Source organism: Pimephales promelas, chromosome 7 (assembly GCF_988280905.1).
Source record: "Pimephales promelas chromosome 7, fPimPro1.hap1.1, whole genome shotgun sequence".
Taxonomy (NCBI): domain Eukaryota; kingdom Metazoa; phylum Chordata; class Actinopteri; order Cypriniformes; family Leuciscidae; genus Pimephales; species Pimephales promelas.
This window is the reverse complement of record NC_142775.1, coordinates 12,276,180-12,295,280: the sequence shown is the minus strand read 5'-3', so window position 1 is coordinate 12,295,280 and position 19,101 is coordinate 12,276,180. Positions and strand designations below refer to the sequence as shown.

The 19,101-nt window shown below is 37.5% G+C and overlaps 2 protein-coding genes across 6 annotated transcripts in view; one reads left to right on the top strand and one right to left on the bottom strand.

The window, feature by feature from the left end:
• Positions 1–19,101, bottom strand: part of glsb (glutaminase b) — a 67,959-nt gene that overhangs the window by 35,729 nt on the left and 13,129 nt on the right. For 4 of the 5 annotated variants that reach the window (XR_016169260.1, XM_039669254.2, XM_039669255.2 and 1 more), the window contains exons 2-7: positions 10,503–10,599; positions 9,427–9,548; positions 4,600–4,729; positions 4,429–4,508; positions 2,239–2,402; positions 2,054–2,112 (exon numbers count right to left, since the gene is read on the bottom strand). Coding sequence is in view for 4 of the 5 variants with exons in the window: in XM_039669254.2 (XP_039525188.1) it covers positions 2,054–2,112; positions 2,239–2,402; positions 4,429–4,508; positions 4,600–4,729; positions 9,427–9,548; positions 10,503–10,599 (652 nt within the window). In the remaining variant the exon portion in view is untranslated. The remainder of the gene's footprint in view (positions 1–2,053; positions 2,113–2,238; positions 2,403–4,428; positions 4,509–4,599; positions 4,730–9,426; positions 9,549–10,502; positions 10,600–19,101) is intronic. The other variant, XM_039669252.2, reaches the window with a different exon arrangement.
• On the top strand, positions 16,402–19,056 carry LOC148978308 (uncharacterized). Its single transcript, XM_089133070.1, has one exon. The coding sequence runs from the start codon at positions 16,444–16,446 to the stop codon at positions 17,665–17,667; it is 1,224 nt and encodes a 407-aa protein (XP_088989196.1). The 5' UTR covers positions 16,402–16,443; the 3' UTR covers positions 17,668–19,056.

Below are 19,101 nucleotides of genomic sequence, written 5' to 3'. Positions count from 1 at the left end.
CACACAAAACACTCGTCTAAACGCAGAATAAAAAGTGATGACGCAACGTCACTTTTGCGTTTTCTCTTCAGAATCGTTTCCGTGTAAACATAGCCTAAACCAGAACTATAGGAACTACCAGTAGTGTTAGTATACGCTGATTGGGCGAACGCACGCGAAACACCAGCACCCGCCATTTTTAAAAAAGTTGTGTAAACACACAGATTATAGCCTATATGTTAACTCCAAAAATTAACCCTACGAACATGGAAAACAGTGATAGATGAGCCTCATAACATTTACACTAAGGAGAAAACAAGCGTGGCTAACATAACTTCAAAGTTCTTACTGAAACCAGGAAAATGTTCCTAGGGGAACAATTCGTTCTCGGGGAACCACCCTGGGGTGCGTTTCCCGAAAGCATCGTTAGCCAACTATGGTTGCAAGTTCCGTCGCTATCTGCATAGTTTAATGAGTCGGTGTTTCCCGAAACCATCGTTCCAACGGACATTCGCAAACAGCATCGCAAAGTTGTGTGGTTTGAACGACAGCTCTCGACCTGTGGTTAGAGGCATCGTTTCTATATTGCATCACATTTGGACGTAATAAATCCTTATCTTGAGCAAAATAAGCAAGCTGACATTCAGTACAACCGGTGCCTTTTATTTATAATACATACAAATGTAATTTACGTATTTTATTTTTTCAAAAGATTTGAAGTAACGGGTTTGAAGAGTGCGCATGTGCGAACGCGCTCTACTATGTACGAACGAGCCAAATATTGAGTCTGGTAATAAAGCAAAACAACTGAGAACAATTAGACATAGTCCTCAGATGACATGTCTGTAATTTTTCGGGAAACAGTCGTGACTAGCTAGTTGATTTTTCCAACGATGCATCGAACTATGGTAGTGAAGCAGCGAACTACGTCGTTGTACGGGAAACGCACCCCTGGTTGCTAGTTGCTAGAACTACCCAAAAGCCCCTTATTAATCTTCACATACAGTAAGCCTATAAAAAATCGGCTGTGCATTTAATATAACAAGGTTCAACACTAAGGATTTTTTTACACTGGCTCAGTCAGACTGGTTGATTTTTTTTCTCTGGCCAAGCCACACAAAAAAAAAAAAGATGTTTTCATTGTTTTTGACCTACAGTATTGTATGTAAACAGTGCTTTTTTGTAGGTCTAACAGTAATATTCAGAAAGGAAATATACAGAAATAAAATAAAGTAATTAAATGTATAAATCACTGCACTGTCTTATCAAGCTTGAATGGTTTAAAAGTATTTGAATGGATCATATAACTATCAATATTTACTTTAAATAAAATAAAAAACAGCTAAATGAATGTGTTAATTTTGACAGCCCTAATAGAAAATATAAAATATAGTCATTTTTTTCTTGAAAGAACTACTAAAAAAGATCCCACAGCTTTTTTTTATTTCAGAAAAAAATAATTGAACAAAATATATACTAAATTAGAACATTTTTTATACATAATCACTCGTGGGGGCCTTTTTCTGCAACATTCAAAAAATGCTAATTTACATAAAACTAAACTTAGAAATACAATATATTTAAAAGGTTATAGATTATTTTAGTTATATCGCCCAGCCCAAGTGACAAGAGAGGGTGTAAAAAATGTGGAGAATAGAAAGTCTGGATGAATTTTACTTGAAATTCATTGCAAACAGACTTCTAGTAATAATGGTCCTGAAAACAGGATAATCTCCACATAATGTAGTTGAAATGAACGAGGAGGCCTTGAGTAGGTGTACCGTGTACAGTAATTAAAACACAGAAAAGACAAGCAGCACCTAAAACACACACTGTTGATCAGTTGGTCTAAGTCTAGGCAGCATTCCTCACAATCAATTATTCATACAGTCTACAACCAAAACCTCTAAATATCATTACTGCACACGTAACCTTTATCAACAACATTCGGCCAATACCAAATAGTCTGTTCAGGCTAAATCAAATTAAGTAAATGTGAGTACAGTTAGGAGAAGTAATCAAAAACAATTACTAACATGAAAATGAAATAAAAAAACAAGTGGAAGATGCTTACCTTAATAAGAGAGGTACACACGATTGCACCAGCATTCACCATTGGGTTATGGGGTTTATCTGTGGGAAAATAACATTTCTTATATTCCTTAGGGTTACGTGTTTAAAATGTAAGACACATGCAGACGATGTTCCCTGATTATAGAAGCAAGCAGTCATGCGTAAGCTGATGGTTATAATTCTTACCGTCCTCATCCAGGAAGAGCTTGTTGAAGCGTAAGCCACTGGGTTCTTTCCCAATGAACCGGTGCACATATTCAGTGCCGTGGTCGTGCACGGCAATAGCGTACTTGAGCGGCTTCACGCACGACTGCAGGCAAAATGGCACTTTAGTGTCACCCACTGTGTGTCTGTGTAAAGGAGTAAACAGAGATCAGAACCAGAGATATCATCCTTGTCCACATAAGCAAACAAACAGCATTTTTTAAATGTATTATTCTAAAATGGTGTCAATCAGGGTTTTTCAAGGGTCAAAAATGGTCTTTGGTGGTGGACGAACACGGTCATCCACACACAAAGTACCCTACACTGTAAAAATGAATATGCTTTATCTAATCAATAAAATTGTGGCAACAGATTACAAGCAATATTATTAATTAAATTGAACAAATAATAGAATTAATTAAATTATTCCTTAAAAGTTAACCACTTAAAATAAGTCAAGTTTACACCAAAAAAATTAACAAAAATATCTCACTAACAGACAGACGTCAAAGATTAATTAAGAACTCTTTATTTTAAATTGCCGACATTAAAGACGCCTGATGTTAACAAGCAGAATCACTGAAGGAGAAAACCGTGATTTTAAAACAAACTTAAAACAAACACTGATCACCATAATGGTGACTTAATGTACGTTTTACTCATTTTAAATGGTAAAGTTTAAAGGAACTAATTTGATTAATTATTACTCAATTCTATTGTTAAATTGAATTAATAATATTGCTTGTAATCTGTTGCCACATTTTTTTTTATTAGATAAAGCGCATTAATTTTTACAGTGTACGCATGCAAACTTATCCTATTTATTCATGAAATAAAAAATAATCACTGTCATGAGTCAGGACAGATCATAAAACAAAGTGCTTAGAATAATTTTATATCAAAAAAAAAAAATCTGTAAATGTATATTTAAAAAGCCCCTGAGTGAATGATTTGAAACGTTACAGTAGTAATAAAATGAACAAAGAAGAAGTGGCAGGTCTATTATTTTGTATTTACACGCCAATGCATTTGAGATACAGTATCAGATTGTTTTGTTCTGTCCATTGCAATGGTCATCACTGTCAATCGGATTCAATCACGCATTCAAATATGGTTCTCAAACCAGAAACTTTGCAATGTGTAGTTAGAAATTTTATATACAGAAAGTGAGCAAAGACCTCTGCCATTATTTTCATTGAAGCTGTCAATAACGCGAGGTGCACAAAGCAACACTCTTTTGAAATCAATGCAATGAATATCTTATTGACATCGTGTTTATAGTTTTTTTTTATAAGGAAAAGCCTTTTAAATATGCAGTGATCATGTAATCGGTCTTGTTTTGTTTTTTTGCGGTTGTTGTGAGAGTCAAATTGTGAATGTGTTATTATGTAACAACACATTTCAGAGTATGAGCTGTTGTTGTTTGTAGTTTTCTATTTATTTCATTTAGTAAACAAGTTACATTTAGTGTAAAGATCAGAAAAGAACTAAGTGAAGTCATTTCATCAATTTCTGTCAATAGGTCAAGGCTCTGGCAGTGTTGTTGACTAAAAGTAAGTTATTGTGTAACAGGTGAATGGCCATAGCAATCACAGCTATGCAGGTACCCCATGTATCTTTACAACAAATTCTAAAGCATGGGGTAAAACATACAGACTATATCTAAGTCCTTATTATCAGAGATCAAAGAATGTATCAATGACACATGGGTCTAAGTATTGAGGGAATCATTAATGACTGTGAGTTTATAGTCCTGTTATCAATGATTCTAACATAATAGGCTTAACATTTAGCATGTTTTTTCTGCACTGGATGACTAGTCCAGGAGAATATTGGAGCATTTATTGAATGATAAGATTAGCAGCCACTTTATCTGATGGTTCTGTGACCAATAAATATGAAGTATTTCCGGTACTTGTCATAAAGTGTACATAGTGAATGGGGAGTGATAGTGCGTATCAAGTGGTTTGGTTAATAAATACCCAAATTGATTATCAAAGCTTGTTGAAATACGAAAATCGTAATGTTTTCGTATTTCAACAACTCCAGGTCAAAGAAAAAATGCAGTGAAACTATTATTTGATGGTAAAAAAGTAGATTAACCTAAAAAAATCTAAATATCACGCTAAAATAAGTAGTTCCTGTCAGTAGATGAAGGTGTAGGATTCATACCTTTGTCCATCTACTGTGCAAAGGGAAACGGCCCACAGATCTGGGCTGAACTTGGCAAGTTGGGGAATGTAGTCAGCAACCTGTGAGCAAAAGAAAGAGATGAGCAGAAATAAAGGTTGAAAAAAAAAACACATTTTGGTTGAGGTGTTATTTCCATTTATTTCATCTTACCAGGCCCCCGGAAAGATTACGGCCTTTCTCATAAAGTGTATCGATGTGGGAGGCGAAAGTCTGGAAATCAGGGATGACAAACTTTTTCCGGAAGGCCTGGGTTAGGAGAACAATGTTGCTCTGGACACACCTGAAGAAACAAATAGGACCACAGAGTTGAAGAATGTATACCTACTAATGGCTTGCTCAGCATTTATGTGTGGAAGTATGTATTTTTGAGCAATTCTTTCCTCCCGAGTAATTATAGGACAAATAACACAGATTAATTTGTTCCTTAAATTAGACATAACTATTAAAGGGATAGTTCACTTTGAAATAAATTTTTGGGATGTTTTAGTTTACCTCAAGGGCATCCAAGATGTACAGTAGGTGTCTTTGTTTCCACAGTATTTTCAATTTTGATATTTTAAGGTCAAACCGTTCGTGTCTATCAGCCATATAATGGAGGTCTATGGTCACCACTCCAAAGAGTATGCACAGAGAAGTCCAAATTAAACATGATTTAATGACTCGTAAATGTAAGAACACACTGATGGCCTAAGACATGAAATGAGCGGTTTGTGCGAGAAAACGAACACTATTAAAACGTTTTTACCTCTCGTAATCACAGCCACAGCCACGTCCAAGTGATCTGAGGGCGGGAGCGCTTTGTGGCTGTGGTAACAAGAGGTAAAAACAATATAACTGTTCATTTTCTCACACAAACCGCTCGTTTCGTGTCTTTGGCCATTAATGTGTACTTAGTCATTAAATCACGTTTAATTTGGACTTCTCTGTGCATGCTCTTTGAGATGGTGACCATAGACCTCCATTATATGACTGACAGACACGAACGGTTTGACCTTGCATGCTCTTTGAGGTGGTGACCATAGACTTCCATTATATGACTGATAGACACGAACAGTTTGACCTTAAAATATCAAAATTGAAACTACTGCGTAAACAAAGACACCTACATCTTGGATGCCCTTGAGGTAAACTAAAACATACCAAAAATTAATTTCAAAGTGAACTATCCCTTTAACTCCACTATATTTTAGGGAGACAAATGATAATAGTAACTTTAGTATGAATTAAAACCCTCAAAAATCAATGCAACATACATTAGAAACAATGTCTTTGAAATTGTTTAACTTCCCTCCTCAAGAAGCTAAATGTTTATTCCCACTTTGATCAAGCTAAACGCTAAATCTGTACCAATGCACATTTCCTTTCCCACTGAACGATTTATTGTAAAATATCAAAACATCTATGGCATGAGAGAGGTTTCACAGAGCTGGGTGATTCACTTCCACTGCAGCAGAGGAAAGTACATCGTTCACAGGCATCATAAACCCAAAACGTCCCCTATGATTGTGTCTGAAATATTGGGCCAGTTGCTTCACCAAGGTCCCTGAGCAGACAGATAAGCTCAAAATATCAGTGCACTGTGCTGCTGCTCAGATGTATGTGTTTGTGAATTTTCAAAAGATAATCTATAACTTGTATGTGTAGTGCAGGAGAAGATAGAGAGGAACCAATATGTTTGGAATAGCATACTAGCATCGTACTATTTCTGGGGTATGTATACTACTGTGCACCATATACAATCTCGTACATCAGAGCACATGGCGGTAGGTACTATATCCCACAATGCAATGAGCCCCACTTGACTTCTTCCTTTAAAGTAAAAGATATTTTGAGCAGTTTTTCTTGATTATTTAATCAAATACATTGTTTATTTTCTACAGAATATTCTCTTTCAAAATGTGAAATCATATGTTTTTTTTTCTTCAAGATCATAATTGCACACCACACACTAAATTAAACATGTAATGAGTATTTATGACAACATTGCAGCACATTATTGTTTGAAATAATGTATCATGGTATCATGGTATATTGATATCTAAATTACAGACATATGGAATTAGAGGTGTAGTATTAAATTGGATTATTAGTTATTTAGAAAATAGACAACAATATGTTGAGTATTTAGGCCATGAATCTAAGTTGGAACTTATTCAATGTGGAGTCCCTCAAGGCTCTGTGCTGGGGCCTAAGTTATTTTCTTTATATATTAATGATCTCTGTGAGGAATCAAAGATTTTACGTTTTGTTCTTTTTGCAGACGATACAAATTTTTTTGCATCAGGGAAAAACTTAAACGTATTAGTGAAAACTATTGAACAAGAATTGGTCCTACTTCAGAAATGGTTTAATAAAAATAGACTGTCATTAAATTTAAGTAAAACAAAATTTATGCTATTTACAAATCAAAAATGTTTTGACAATGTTAGTCTGAGTTTTAATGGAATAATTATTGAGAGAGTGTCAGAATTTAGGTTTTTAGGAGTACTCATTGATGAAAAACTTAAATGGAAGTCACACATAGCTTATGTAAGAAATAAAATTTGTAGAAACATTGCCGTTATGAGTAAAGTAAAGTTTATGTTAAATTGTAAGGCAATGAGAATTCTGTATTGTTCTTTTATTTTGCCATATTTAATGTATTGTTTGGAGATTTGGGGGAATTCTTATTTTACAAATTTAGCGCCCTTGTTTATTTTGCAAAAAAGGGCTTTGAGAATAATTCATGGAGTTGCTCCCAGAGAACACACTACAGGACTGTTTCTGGAGTCAGGGCTACTTAAATTGAAGGACTTGGTTTCTTTACAAACTTTGTTAGTTGTTCACAAAGCTAAACACTGCCTGTTACCGTGTGGACTGCAAACCCTTTTCACTTTAAACAGTGAGACAAGCAGAAGAAATAATGACTTCAAACAACCTTTTGCTGGCAATACCCGCAAACAAATGTGTGTTTCAGTCTCCGGTGTGAAAAGATGGAATCTTCTAGAAAATGATCTAAAATGTTGTTCAAATATCTTACAATTTAAAAATAATTATAAACAAAAGATACTTAAAGTCTATAAAGAAGAATGTGAAAACTAATAGAATTATTACAATAATTATGCTTTCGTTGCTATTTTGGCTGTTGGATCTGTCATTATTTTATCCTTGTTGTTTTTTTTGTTTATCTAGTATCATGTAAGCAGAATTAGTATTAATAGATAATAATAATAATATTAATTATAATAATAATAGACAAAGAGAGAAAAATGTGTTATAATTGAAGGTAGATTGTATCTGGTTTGGGCTTGTCGTATGTGTATGTGTATGTGTATATATATATTTTTTCTTTTTCTTTAAGTTTTCTGTTGTTTGTCATTTTATGTTGGTGAGGTCATCTAATTTGTGAATCTTGTTTATAGGAATGGGGTAGGAGCTTATAAGATTTTTTTCTTCATCCTACTCCTGTTCTTTTCTTTGTCATGGAATGTACTTTGTGTTGGTTTGATTTGTTAAATTGTTTTTGTGGTATTTCGTGTTGCATTACCATGAAAAGAGAGAATAGAAAAATAAATGAAATGAAATGAAATGAATGTTTATTGTTCCATTTCACAAACAGTTTAATTTACCAATTTATATATTTTTTAAAACAGCAGATGTATGCAGTATCTGAGACGTATATTCTGTATAATGCCTATTATTTTACACTAAAGATACACTCACTCATAAAGTGCTTTTTTTAATTTCGTTGGCTTTTCTTCGTTCCAGTGGTCTTGGGCTTCACATTAACACAGATCGGATTAATAAATGCATGAATTTGCTTTAATAACGGCAGTAAAGTCACTGAAGAGTGTTTTATCTTTCTTTTGTTATTCTTTTTCAGCCACGTTTCCTTTTTAACAATTTTTGTGCATATGTGTTGATTGAGAAAAAACAGCTTTGTTTACTGAGTGAATTTTTTTATCATGCGTTTCAAAAGCTCGGTTCATTTTGTGTAAAATGGTTAAATGAGGTGGGGAATGCACTTAAAATACAGTAGTATTCAATTCCATATGTCATCTATCTCTGTCTCTTTTTGGCCTTGTCCGCCATGCAAGGTCACTCACTGCCATAATCTATCAAGCCTCTACTAGCTGACACCACTGCATCTATCTTTTCAGTCTGTAATGAAGCTGTCAGTAGCAGCCAGATCGACCGGGGCGGTAAACACAGCACCAACAGCGGAGAAGCTGAAAAACAGACATCTATCAGGCTGGTTATGGATCATGCCAGAAGAGTGACACAAAGCTAGGGGGAGCAGATTGTCAGGGGTTTGTCAGCAGACAGAGGTCATCCGTTTCAAGCAGAATCTGTTAGCTGAGAATTTATTCATTTCTCACCTTGAATTACCAGGGAAACTGCATTTGTGCTAAATATAGTTATAGTAATAGGTGCAATTATATGATCATACTACTAGTTCTGCAAGTACATAATATACACTGTATGCAATGTGGTTGACTTCTTAACCATGTGAAGAATTGGTTTGATGATTAATCAGATTCACCAGTAAAAAATCATCCTAGTCCACCAACATTTTTCCTATTATCCACCAGCTTGATCAGCACTGAACCAGCAAAACCAGCCTGAACCTGCACCGACATTCATCCTGGTCAAAGCCATTTTAAATTAGGGTATGATGATATTTCAATATTTCAAAATCAATGACATTTTTCATATATATTAAAACAGAAAAGAGTTATTTTGAATTGTAATATTTTAGAATACTGTTATTTATTTTTTACTGTATTTTTGATCAAATAAATGCAGCCTTGGTGAGCATAAGAGATGTCTTTCAATAACATTTTAAAGTTTGAACAGTAGTGAACACACAATCAGAGCAGCGGCTCAATGCTATTTTTTAATAAAAAATTATTAAGATTAGAAAAAATCTTTTTCAATGACCGTGGTGTGCATATATCCTGAATATACTACAGCACATTAAAACCAGTGTCAACTTACTTTTTGAACAGATGTCGGTCCAGCATTACGCCATCTGCCGTGGATTTGAGGGTGACTTTCAACATGTCCATACATTCTTTCAGCCGTGGATCTCCCGTTCGAAGTCCAGTGGCTTTCAGTGCCTGAATGCACACATAAACAAGAGATTTCCATGAGCAAAAATAAGAGTGAAAGGGATAATTTACTTTGAAGTTAATTTTTGGTATGTTTAAGCTTACCTCAAGGGTATCCAAGATGTAGGTGTCTTTGTTTCCACAGTTTAAATTTTGATAACCGTTCGTGTCTATCGGTCACATAATGGAGGTCTATGGTCACCACCTCAAAGAGCATGCACAAAGAAGTCCAAATTAAACATGATTTTCGTAAATGTAAGTACACATTGATGGCCTAAGACACGAAACGAGCGGTTTGTGTGTGAAAACAAACAATATTTATATAGTTTTTTTAAAACTAGTGGTAACAAGAGGTAAAAACTAAATAAATACTGTTCGTTTTCTCACACAAACCACTCATTTCGTGTCTTAGGCCATCAATGTGTACTTACATTTACGAGTCATTAAATCATGTTTAATTTGGACTTCTCTGTGCATGCTCTTTGAGGTGGTGACCATAGACCTCCATTATATGTCTGACAGACACGAACAGTTTGACGTAAAAATATAAAAATTGAAAATACTGTGGAAACAAAGACACCTACATATTGGATGCCCTTGAGGTAAGCTAAAACATACCAAAAATTTATTTCAAGTGAACTATCCCTTTAACAGCTAATTTTCAAAGCCATTACTTATTACTAGCAACAATCAAAACACTCTTATCAGTGGGTTCTACATCCTTTGTCAGCCAGATTAGATAAAATAGCCTTGATGTAATAAAATATGGCTCTGTGCCCCACTTAGAGGCGCTGATAACAGCAACAACACATCAGTTACTGTACCCAATCAATCCTTCCATCGGTCATTCTATTGCAAGGAACAGGTGACCTACTAGCAGGAGATGTAAACAAAGCATGCTACAGCCGATAATAACGGTCCCTGTGCATTTAAACATGTATAAAGGGGAGTGCTGTCACTCACAGTAATGAATTTGTGAGCTGGGATCCTCTCCTGGCCTTCGGCAATACTGTAAAACAGCAGGTCCTCCAAGCTGGGCAGAATGCCAGCCTTCCTTCTCCTGGGACAAGAGAGAAACGAGCATTGGCACAGAGTGATCTGACTTTAGAAAATGACCTTTACCATGACAGAAACTGCAGTCACAGGATTTGACATATTAGGTCAGCCTAGAGTGTATTTGAGCATAATATTTGGTTAATTGGGGTTAAATTCAGAGAAAACCCTATTGCAGAGAAACAGAGGCATGCAACAAAGTTTAACAGAAAAAGGAAGTCCGTGAAGAGTTAAAAAGCCAATTATATTTCTTGATATAATTCCTGTGCTGGATTTCCTTTCAAAACAGGAAGTTAAACAGGACATATACATATGAAGAGTTCACATGCAAAAGCCTCTAAATGCCATTTGAAATTTTCTTCTTCAATGATGATTTTTGTCAAACTTGTATATTTACGTTCAGTAATTTCACTTAAATGGCAATGATAATTACCTATTAATTGTTATTTAAGTGAAATTACTGAACTTAAATATACAAGTTTGATAAAAATCATCATTAAAGAAGAAAATTTCAAATGGCATTTAGAGGCGTTTGCATCTGAACTCTTCATATATTTTATTTTTAAATAGTCAATTCAATATGTAATAAAATACATAATAAATGATTATTAGTTAATTATCAATAAAATGTCTATTTTGCCATTAAAATATGACAACACGTATATTCTAACTGTACTGATATCTACAAAGATCATGTTACAGGTCTTGTGCAAAGCAAACACGCATGAGCATTGTGCAATACAGAAGTGCAGAGTCAGACTCACTTTTGCCAAGGTCTATTAAGAACCGACCTAACATAGAGCCGTTAAGAGTCGTGGCATTATCACATTTAGATGGCTTTGAGTCTAATGGAGCTCTGCGTAAGCTGCTGGGGCACTGAGCCACAAAACAGTTGTGTGTTGTGGCCAGGATTGTCTTTCCTACCAAAACATCCTCTCAAAGAGCACTTTCCCACCACACCACACACTAATAACATTTCCTGAACTACAACTGTCCTCTCCCAAACTTCATTTATATTAGCTATATTCATTTTCCAAGAGATTATGTTTCATTTAAATGCATTTTATTTGAGGACACATCTAAAGCTTTCATGGGAATGGTACTGACAAACGAGGGGTCGCTTGTGAGGATTATGAAACAGAGAAAGGAAAGTTGTTGAGAAAGGATTGATACGGTTAGTCTAGAGGTGAAAGATTGGAACTGACAATTCAAATCATACTTACACACAAACAAACAGCAGGCAGGGCAATGAGGAGAGAAAAAACATGCAGAATGAATGAGAAACATACAACAAACAGATCAATCATGACAAACTTTAAATGCTGAGAAAATATAATCGAGAGCCTTTCATGATGTATGATGTACTAAATTCAGATGCTTTTGCTTCTTTTGAAAACAGATCATATAAAGTTGGGGTCAGTAAGGTGGTTTTCAAATGCATTAATCAATCAAGTGACAGCAAATACATTTATAATGTTGTTAAATTAATTGTACATTTTAAAATATATTCAAATAGAAAATTACTTTAAGTTGTAATAATATTTCATAATATTACTGTATTTACTGTATTTTTGATCAAATAAATGTCACCTTGGTGAGCATAAGAGACTTCTTTCAAAAACATTTGAAAAACAAATTTACAGACCCCAAATGGGTCTATTTCTGTCTTTGGCCTGCCTTATTATTGAACATTATTTTCAGGCTGTTGATAAATTTGGCGTAACTGATTACCACAGAGAATCATTTCAACTTAAACCTCACCTTATATGGGCCCACATGTATATAAATTGATACAGTAGAGCACTTACTATGAATAATTTAGTAAAAGCAGTTAATAGCTATAAATTGTGGTTTCATGCTAAAATACAGGGTTAACCGGGTCACATTGTCATAACATTGAAACGAAAAACTTAAACAGATATTATCACATCAGTCTCATGCAGATGACAAGTATTTGTCTTGCGTCTTCTAAGTATTTCAATGTTTACAGGCTGGCCCCGCAAAATGATGGATTAGCTAGCTATCATTATTTTCTTGGAAATCAGCTGACATTATTTTCTTGGGAAATCGACATTTTGCCAAAAAATACATACGGAACATTACTGTACAAGTAAGTGCATGAAAAACAGAATTTTATAAAACATAATGCAGAAAAACTAACTAAAAACAAAAAAGTTGCATTTTTTACATGTATTTTTTATTAAATTGATATTATATAATGGAGGATGGAGACAAAGAACTGACAAACTTTGATTTCATTTAAACTGAGGTCACTTGAAGTACAAACTGGGTTATGTGACTCAAAATCAATTGTGTGATTAGCAGAATTGCGGTATCAGCTTGCTGCTGAAACAGTAGGTATTTAGTTCTGTGTCTAATGAAAAAAAAAAGAGATCTAAAAACGGGAAATGGGTCAATCATCGACACTGGACCTTTCTGATCTAATTAATTAGCACTAAAAAAAAAAAATGAGTTACAAAACAGCACATCTGACTGTCTGACTCTCCTCTCCTTTTGTCGGTTGTCTCTCCGTCCCTGCAGTATGTGACCCTAAATGGGATTCCTGGGATTCTCAGAGCGCATGATAGCTCATCGCCCTCCTGCAGACTTAATAAAACAAACATTACGCGCCTATTTACACACCACTGACAGCTCAGAGAAGACAATCCCAGCACGTAACCAAAAACCACAGCGCAGAGGCAGCCACTTAACAGTAGGGAACCTGGGTTTATTTTAAAGCGACACATTTGCCATATTCAAATAAATAATCAAGATTATTGGGTAAATATTTGAATGTCCATTTTATATTTTCAAATTTAAATTCGTTAAATAATTCAATCATTACTGATTTATGATATTCATGATCTTTTTCAAATAATAATAAGGATGTGGGCAGCTTTATGTGGTCGCATTGGGACTGAAAAACAGGAATAACATCATGCGCAACAAAATCATGCCGAAAACTTATGATTTCCATTTTTATTATAAACGTATGTGCATTATTTGTTGCTATTAGAGAGACTTCCGACGACCCGAGATTGACGGTACATATATTCGTTTGTTTGTTTTTTAGACATTTTAGCAATTTTAAAATGTTTGATGGATTTTTTACACAGCACCCAGGCTCTCGCAAGAACCGTTTTTTCCACGGTTGGGAAACACTGGATTAGATCACAATGCATATGTAGAATAATCACAAAGATTATGTTGGCCTTTTCGACAACACATACAACCCCTTTAGCCTTTGTCATTTATATTGGGTGAGGTCAGATCTAAAGCTTATAATTGGTTAATAATGCTCAGTGATGGGCTTAAACTAAAGAAACCTGACATAACTTGCATTGTAGCGTCAAAGTCTCCTGGATAAATGCTCACAAATGACTCAGCCATTCCGGGCATTAGCCATCATTCACGGAAAAAGGACAAAAGCAATAGATAACTGACCTTGCATTGATCACATTTATGCCAAAACACACAGGAGAGGAAGTATTTTCCCAGATATGAGGCAATATGAAACTGAAAATACATATTCACCATCTAACTATCTCGGACTTCCTGTTTTTCTTCATTACACCAGTGGTCACATGGCATTTGATTGTGTTTACGGCACACTGTGCAAGTTTAACAGTTGTTTATTGGTCTAAATGGCTTGACCCTCAGAGTGTATTTCTTCATGGTGGTATTAATGGACACTTGATGCTATTTATGTCTTATGTTCTTCCTATCTATGAACTTGAACAGGGAAGGCCGATATTTCGATCAACAGTGTTCCCATCTGGTCCTCGATCAGAAGATTCTACAACAGGAGGTCTTGACTTCAATGCATCTTCAAATAAATTTGAATTGAATTGAAAAGCTGATTTTACAAGTAGATGCTCAATAAAAATAATAATAAAATGTAAACAAGTTCTGAAGATACAGATAAGGGTGCATCACACCTGAGAGTTTGTTTCGAAACCTGGTGCGGTTTCACCCTTGGTTAGGGTTTGTTTAGGTGTATGTAAACACAACAATCACGCTTGGATCCTCACCAAAACAATTATTACGAGACCTCCTGAACGAGGTGGTCTTGGCCCAATTGCAAGCGAACTATTGGCCACCTGAGGTGTGAAAGCAATCTGACCCAACGGACCAAATGCTATAATTCATAACGGGAAATGTGCTAAATAAATAACAGGAGTGTGTAGTGAGTACATTAGTTATCACAGTTGAAAACCATGTCTTATGTTATGGTCAATAAGCAAGATGAAGGCTGATATTAAAAAAATAATCCACAGTGGATTCTTTCTCAGGAAAGAAAAAAAGAGACATGCACTGACATGGCGCTCAAAGCACCAAGTCATTTGGAAGTGAAAGATCCAAACCCTCATGGATTGTGACAAAAAGTTGCCCATCCACACACTGTCAACTAAATCTGGTCCATTGTCTGGATGAGTAACATATACTGGTAGTTATACTGTCCTCAAGAGCCATTAGATCCCCATCCAACCCGGCTGTACGTATAGGACTAGGAAGTGAGAACAATACTACATCAGTTAGTCAATAATCCATTAAGAATTTAGTCTTCCATAGACCTTGAGAAACACAGAGAGCTAGAGCATACATACACTAGAGAGTAGTATACTAGAGTATAAATTTGTTCCGAAATAACATAAGTTCAATAACTTGCTTTCCACCGACAGATGCTGTAACCTATAAAGCTGCTGTCGAAATTATGTTCGGCTGACAGCTCTCGGGGGAAGACTGAAACAAACCTGGTGCATTAGACACTGTATACAATGGCCAGTTTCGGCTCGAGTGTTTGTTTTTCAGAGTGCATGGGGCAGGTGGGGGATATGGACAGGACAGACTGTGTTCTACAATTACTGCTGCTGACAGTGGTATTTATCTAAACCTTGTGCCAAGTGGAAATGGGTATTCTGGAAACAGGTACTAGGTAAGGCTCTGAGATACTGTATTAAACTACAGAGTCGTTTTTGAAAAACTGGAAGAACTGGTTGAGGAACGACCACTCTGGAAATTACCATTTGAGACAAAAGTTTCACCAAACCTACATTTCTTTCCCTCATCCCCCAATCGTTCTCCCCCATGCAAAGACACCAAAAACCCACCCAAGAATCTAAATGGTTTAATGTGAATGATTACAATTGAGCTTTATACATGTTTGGTATCATTTGAAATGTCTCGGTGCGATTGGTACAACTGTCTCATTCCCAAATAAATAAAACAAAAGGTAATAAGGTTTTTAATAGATTAACTGGCACACAAAGGAATGTGGTCTCTCTAAAAATGGTCTCCTACCCCCAAAAGGTGTAACCTCCGAATCCAAATATCCATTGTATATCCACAGTTTCTGTCTAAAAAAAAAATGCAGCAAAGGGTTCTGGGCCTTCTGTACTTCAGATGAGCCCGTGAGGCTGAGAGCAGCCGAGTATTTCTTAAATGTCTTCTCTTTTTTCCAGAGCACTTGATGTTTTGTATCAATTATCGTTGCATTGTGTCACAGTCCTCGTCTGCACCAGTCTGTCTTGTTTTCAGCACTACACTTCCCATGATCCTCTCGTCTGCACACCTAAACTCACTCCCTCATCAGCCTCCCGTTCAGCATCCTGTTTCACCTGTTTGCACCTTATTATGTTTGATTCCCCTGTGTATTTAGTTCCTCCTCATTCAGTCTGTCATTGTCGGTCGATGTTGATGTTACCTTTCCGTGTCGTGAGTGTATTCCTGCCTGTTTGCTATTTTGAGTTAAATTAAAGTGTTTGAATTGGAGCATTTGCCTCTTGTTCTGCTTCTTCTGCCTACACTCCACCGGCACCGTGACAGATCGACCGACCTTCAAAAGGAAAAGATGGACCCTTTCGTAGGGGTCCAATTGCTCTGTTTAGAGCAGACGGACCGGTCTCTGGAGGATCATCTGGCAGATTTCCTCCACCTCGCTTCTGCCACAACCTTCCCGGACGACAGCCTCTGCAGCTTCCTGTATGCCGGCCTCAACACCGCCACCAGAGAGCAGTTGTCCGGGAGGGGTCCCCAGGGGAGCTTTGCCGCGTATGTTGAGTGGGTGCTGGTGTCCTGTGGGTCACCTCTCACCATCGAGGACGGCACCAGCCCCACTCCAACGCCAGAGCCCTCTTCATCGCTGGTTCCGCCCAGCCCCGTCCAGCCAGAGACCGTCCAGCCTGAGCCCTCCTCCCCGCTGGTTCCGTCCAGCCCTGTCCAGCCAGCGCCAGAGACCGTCCAGCCAGCGCCAGAGACCGTCCAGCCAGCGCCAGAGACCGTCCAGCCAGCACCAGAGACCGTCCAGCCAGCGCCAGAGATCGTTCAGCCTGCCCCAGAGATCAGAATCCCACCCAGCCTCCCTCTCCCACCTCCTCCCGTCATGCATCCGTCAGCCCCTCCGTCTGCCAGCTCCCCTGACCCAGCCTGGTCATTGGATCTCCGGCCTTCGCCTCACACCTCCTCCATCTGGACACTTCCTCGGCCCCCTGTCCCATCTGCTCCCCCGTGGCTCTTACCTCCCTCAGCTCCTCCATGGCCCATCAGTCCACCAGCTCGGCCAGGCTCCCTCGTCCCTCCAGATTCCCTTCCCTTCATCATCCTCCCTTCACCTTTGGACTTCCTTCCTCTGGCTCCGCCCCGTCATGTCACCCCCCCGGTTCTGTCGGACTCCTCACTCCCTCCAGTCACCCGTCAGCCCTCACTCGCTCTGGCCTCACCGTGTCCCTCTGTGCCCCTGTCGTCACTTCTGTCACCTGAGCCTACGGTGTCACCATGGTCCCTCGGTCCCTCATGGTCCCTCGGTCCCTCAGCGTCACCCTGGTCTCCTCACCCATCTGCTCCGCCCCTGTCAGTCGGCCCCCTGGTGTTGTCAGCTCCGCTTCCATCGGCTCCACCAGGGGTCCTCCCTCCATCTGCTCCGCCCTGGTCTCGCCCTCCATCTCCTCCGCCCTGTTCTCGCCCTCAGCCTGCTCCGCCCTGTTCTCGCCCTCAGCCTGCTCCGCCCTGGCCACGCCCTCAGCCTGCTCCGCCCTGGCCACGCCCTCAGCCGGCTCCGCCCTGGCCACGCCCTTAACCTGCTCCGCCCTGGCCACGACCCGCTCAGCCCTCAGATCGTCCCCCCTCCTTCCTCTGTTCTGCGGCGTGAGGTCACGCCTCCCGGGAAGGGGGAGTTCTGTCACAGTCCTCGTCTGCACCAGTCTGTCTTGTCTTCAGCACTACACTTCCCATGATCCTCTCGTCTGCACACCTGAACTCACTCCCTCATCAGCCTCCCGTTCAGCATCCTGTTTCACCTGTTTGCACCTCATTATGTTTGATTCCCCTGTGTATTTAGTTCCTCCTCATTCAGTCTGTCATTGTCGGTCGATGTTGATGTTACCCTTCCGTGTCGTGAGTGTATTCCTGCCTGTACCCCTGCCTGTTTGCTATTTTGAGTTAAATTAAAGTGTTTGCATTGGAGCATTTGCCTCTTGTGCTCCTTCTTCTGCCTACACTCCACCGGCACCGTGACACATTGATTATGAATTTTGCATGATACATTCATCCTGACATAATAAATTGTTAAATTTGATTATTCTAACTGACTTTAACATTACTTTCATTAGAGTTAAACGGAATAGTCAAACATTCGCTTACATTTAAGGATGCACGGATATCATTAAAACCTTTTCATTTATGGAGTCAGATGAAATAACGAGAAAATACATAAGAGAAAACGTATTGCATTTAATCAAAATACTTTGCCATGAGAAAAGACAATAACACGTAAAGACCTTCCGCGCTGGTCTGATGCCGGATTTTGGGCCGATCGAGCACGAGTTTACATTCTCAAAAGATATATAAACAAAATATAATGAAAAACGCTGTAAAACTGACTAGTTCTACAATCTTTCCTAGTCTCAAAATGTATGAGTATGAGAGCATTGAGACAGAAATGTTTAAATACCATAACAAAAATACCAGAGTTGAAAAGTCTTGTTCATTTCCATGAATTAATTTAAACTGTCTGCTTAAGTGAATCAATTCAAAAAGATCCATTTCACCCTGAATCAAAGGTGTTTGGCATTTTTCATAAATTAAAATGTATATGGCTATTGGGTAAATATTACTGAACTACTATTATGAATTGATACAGTATATTGGTGCATATAAATAAATGATTCAACATAATTTTTTCATTGTGTTCATTTAGTGATATGATTGGAAGAACTAACGTCAATTATTTTAAAGATTTTTTATCGCAATTTACTAGCAATAAAACTAAATCTACTTGGTAGTGAGCATTTTTAGCTAACACTAAACCATTCAAAAGCTTATGATCAGTAATATTTTTTAAACCATGTTTTTGATAGAAGTCTCTTATTTGTTCACCAAGACTATATTTATTTTTAAATATGATCAAAAATAGTCAAAACAATCATATTTAGAAATATGAATACAATTTAAAATAACATGACCTATATTTTATATATTTTTTTTAAATGTAATTTATGAATTTTCAGGATCC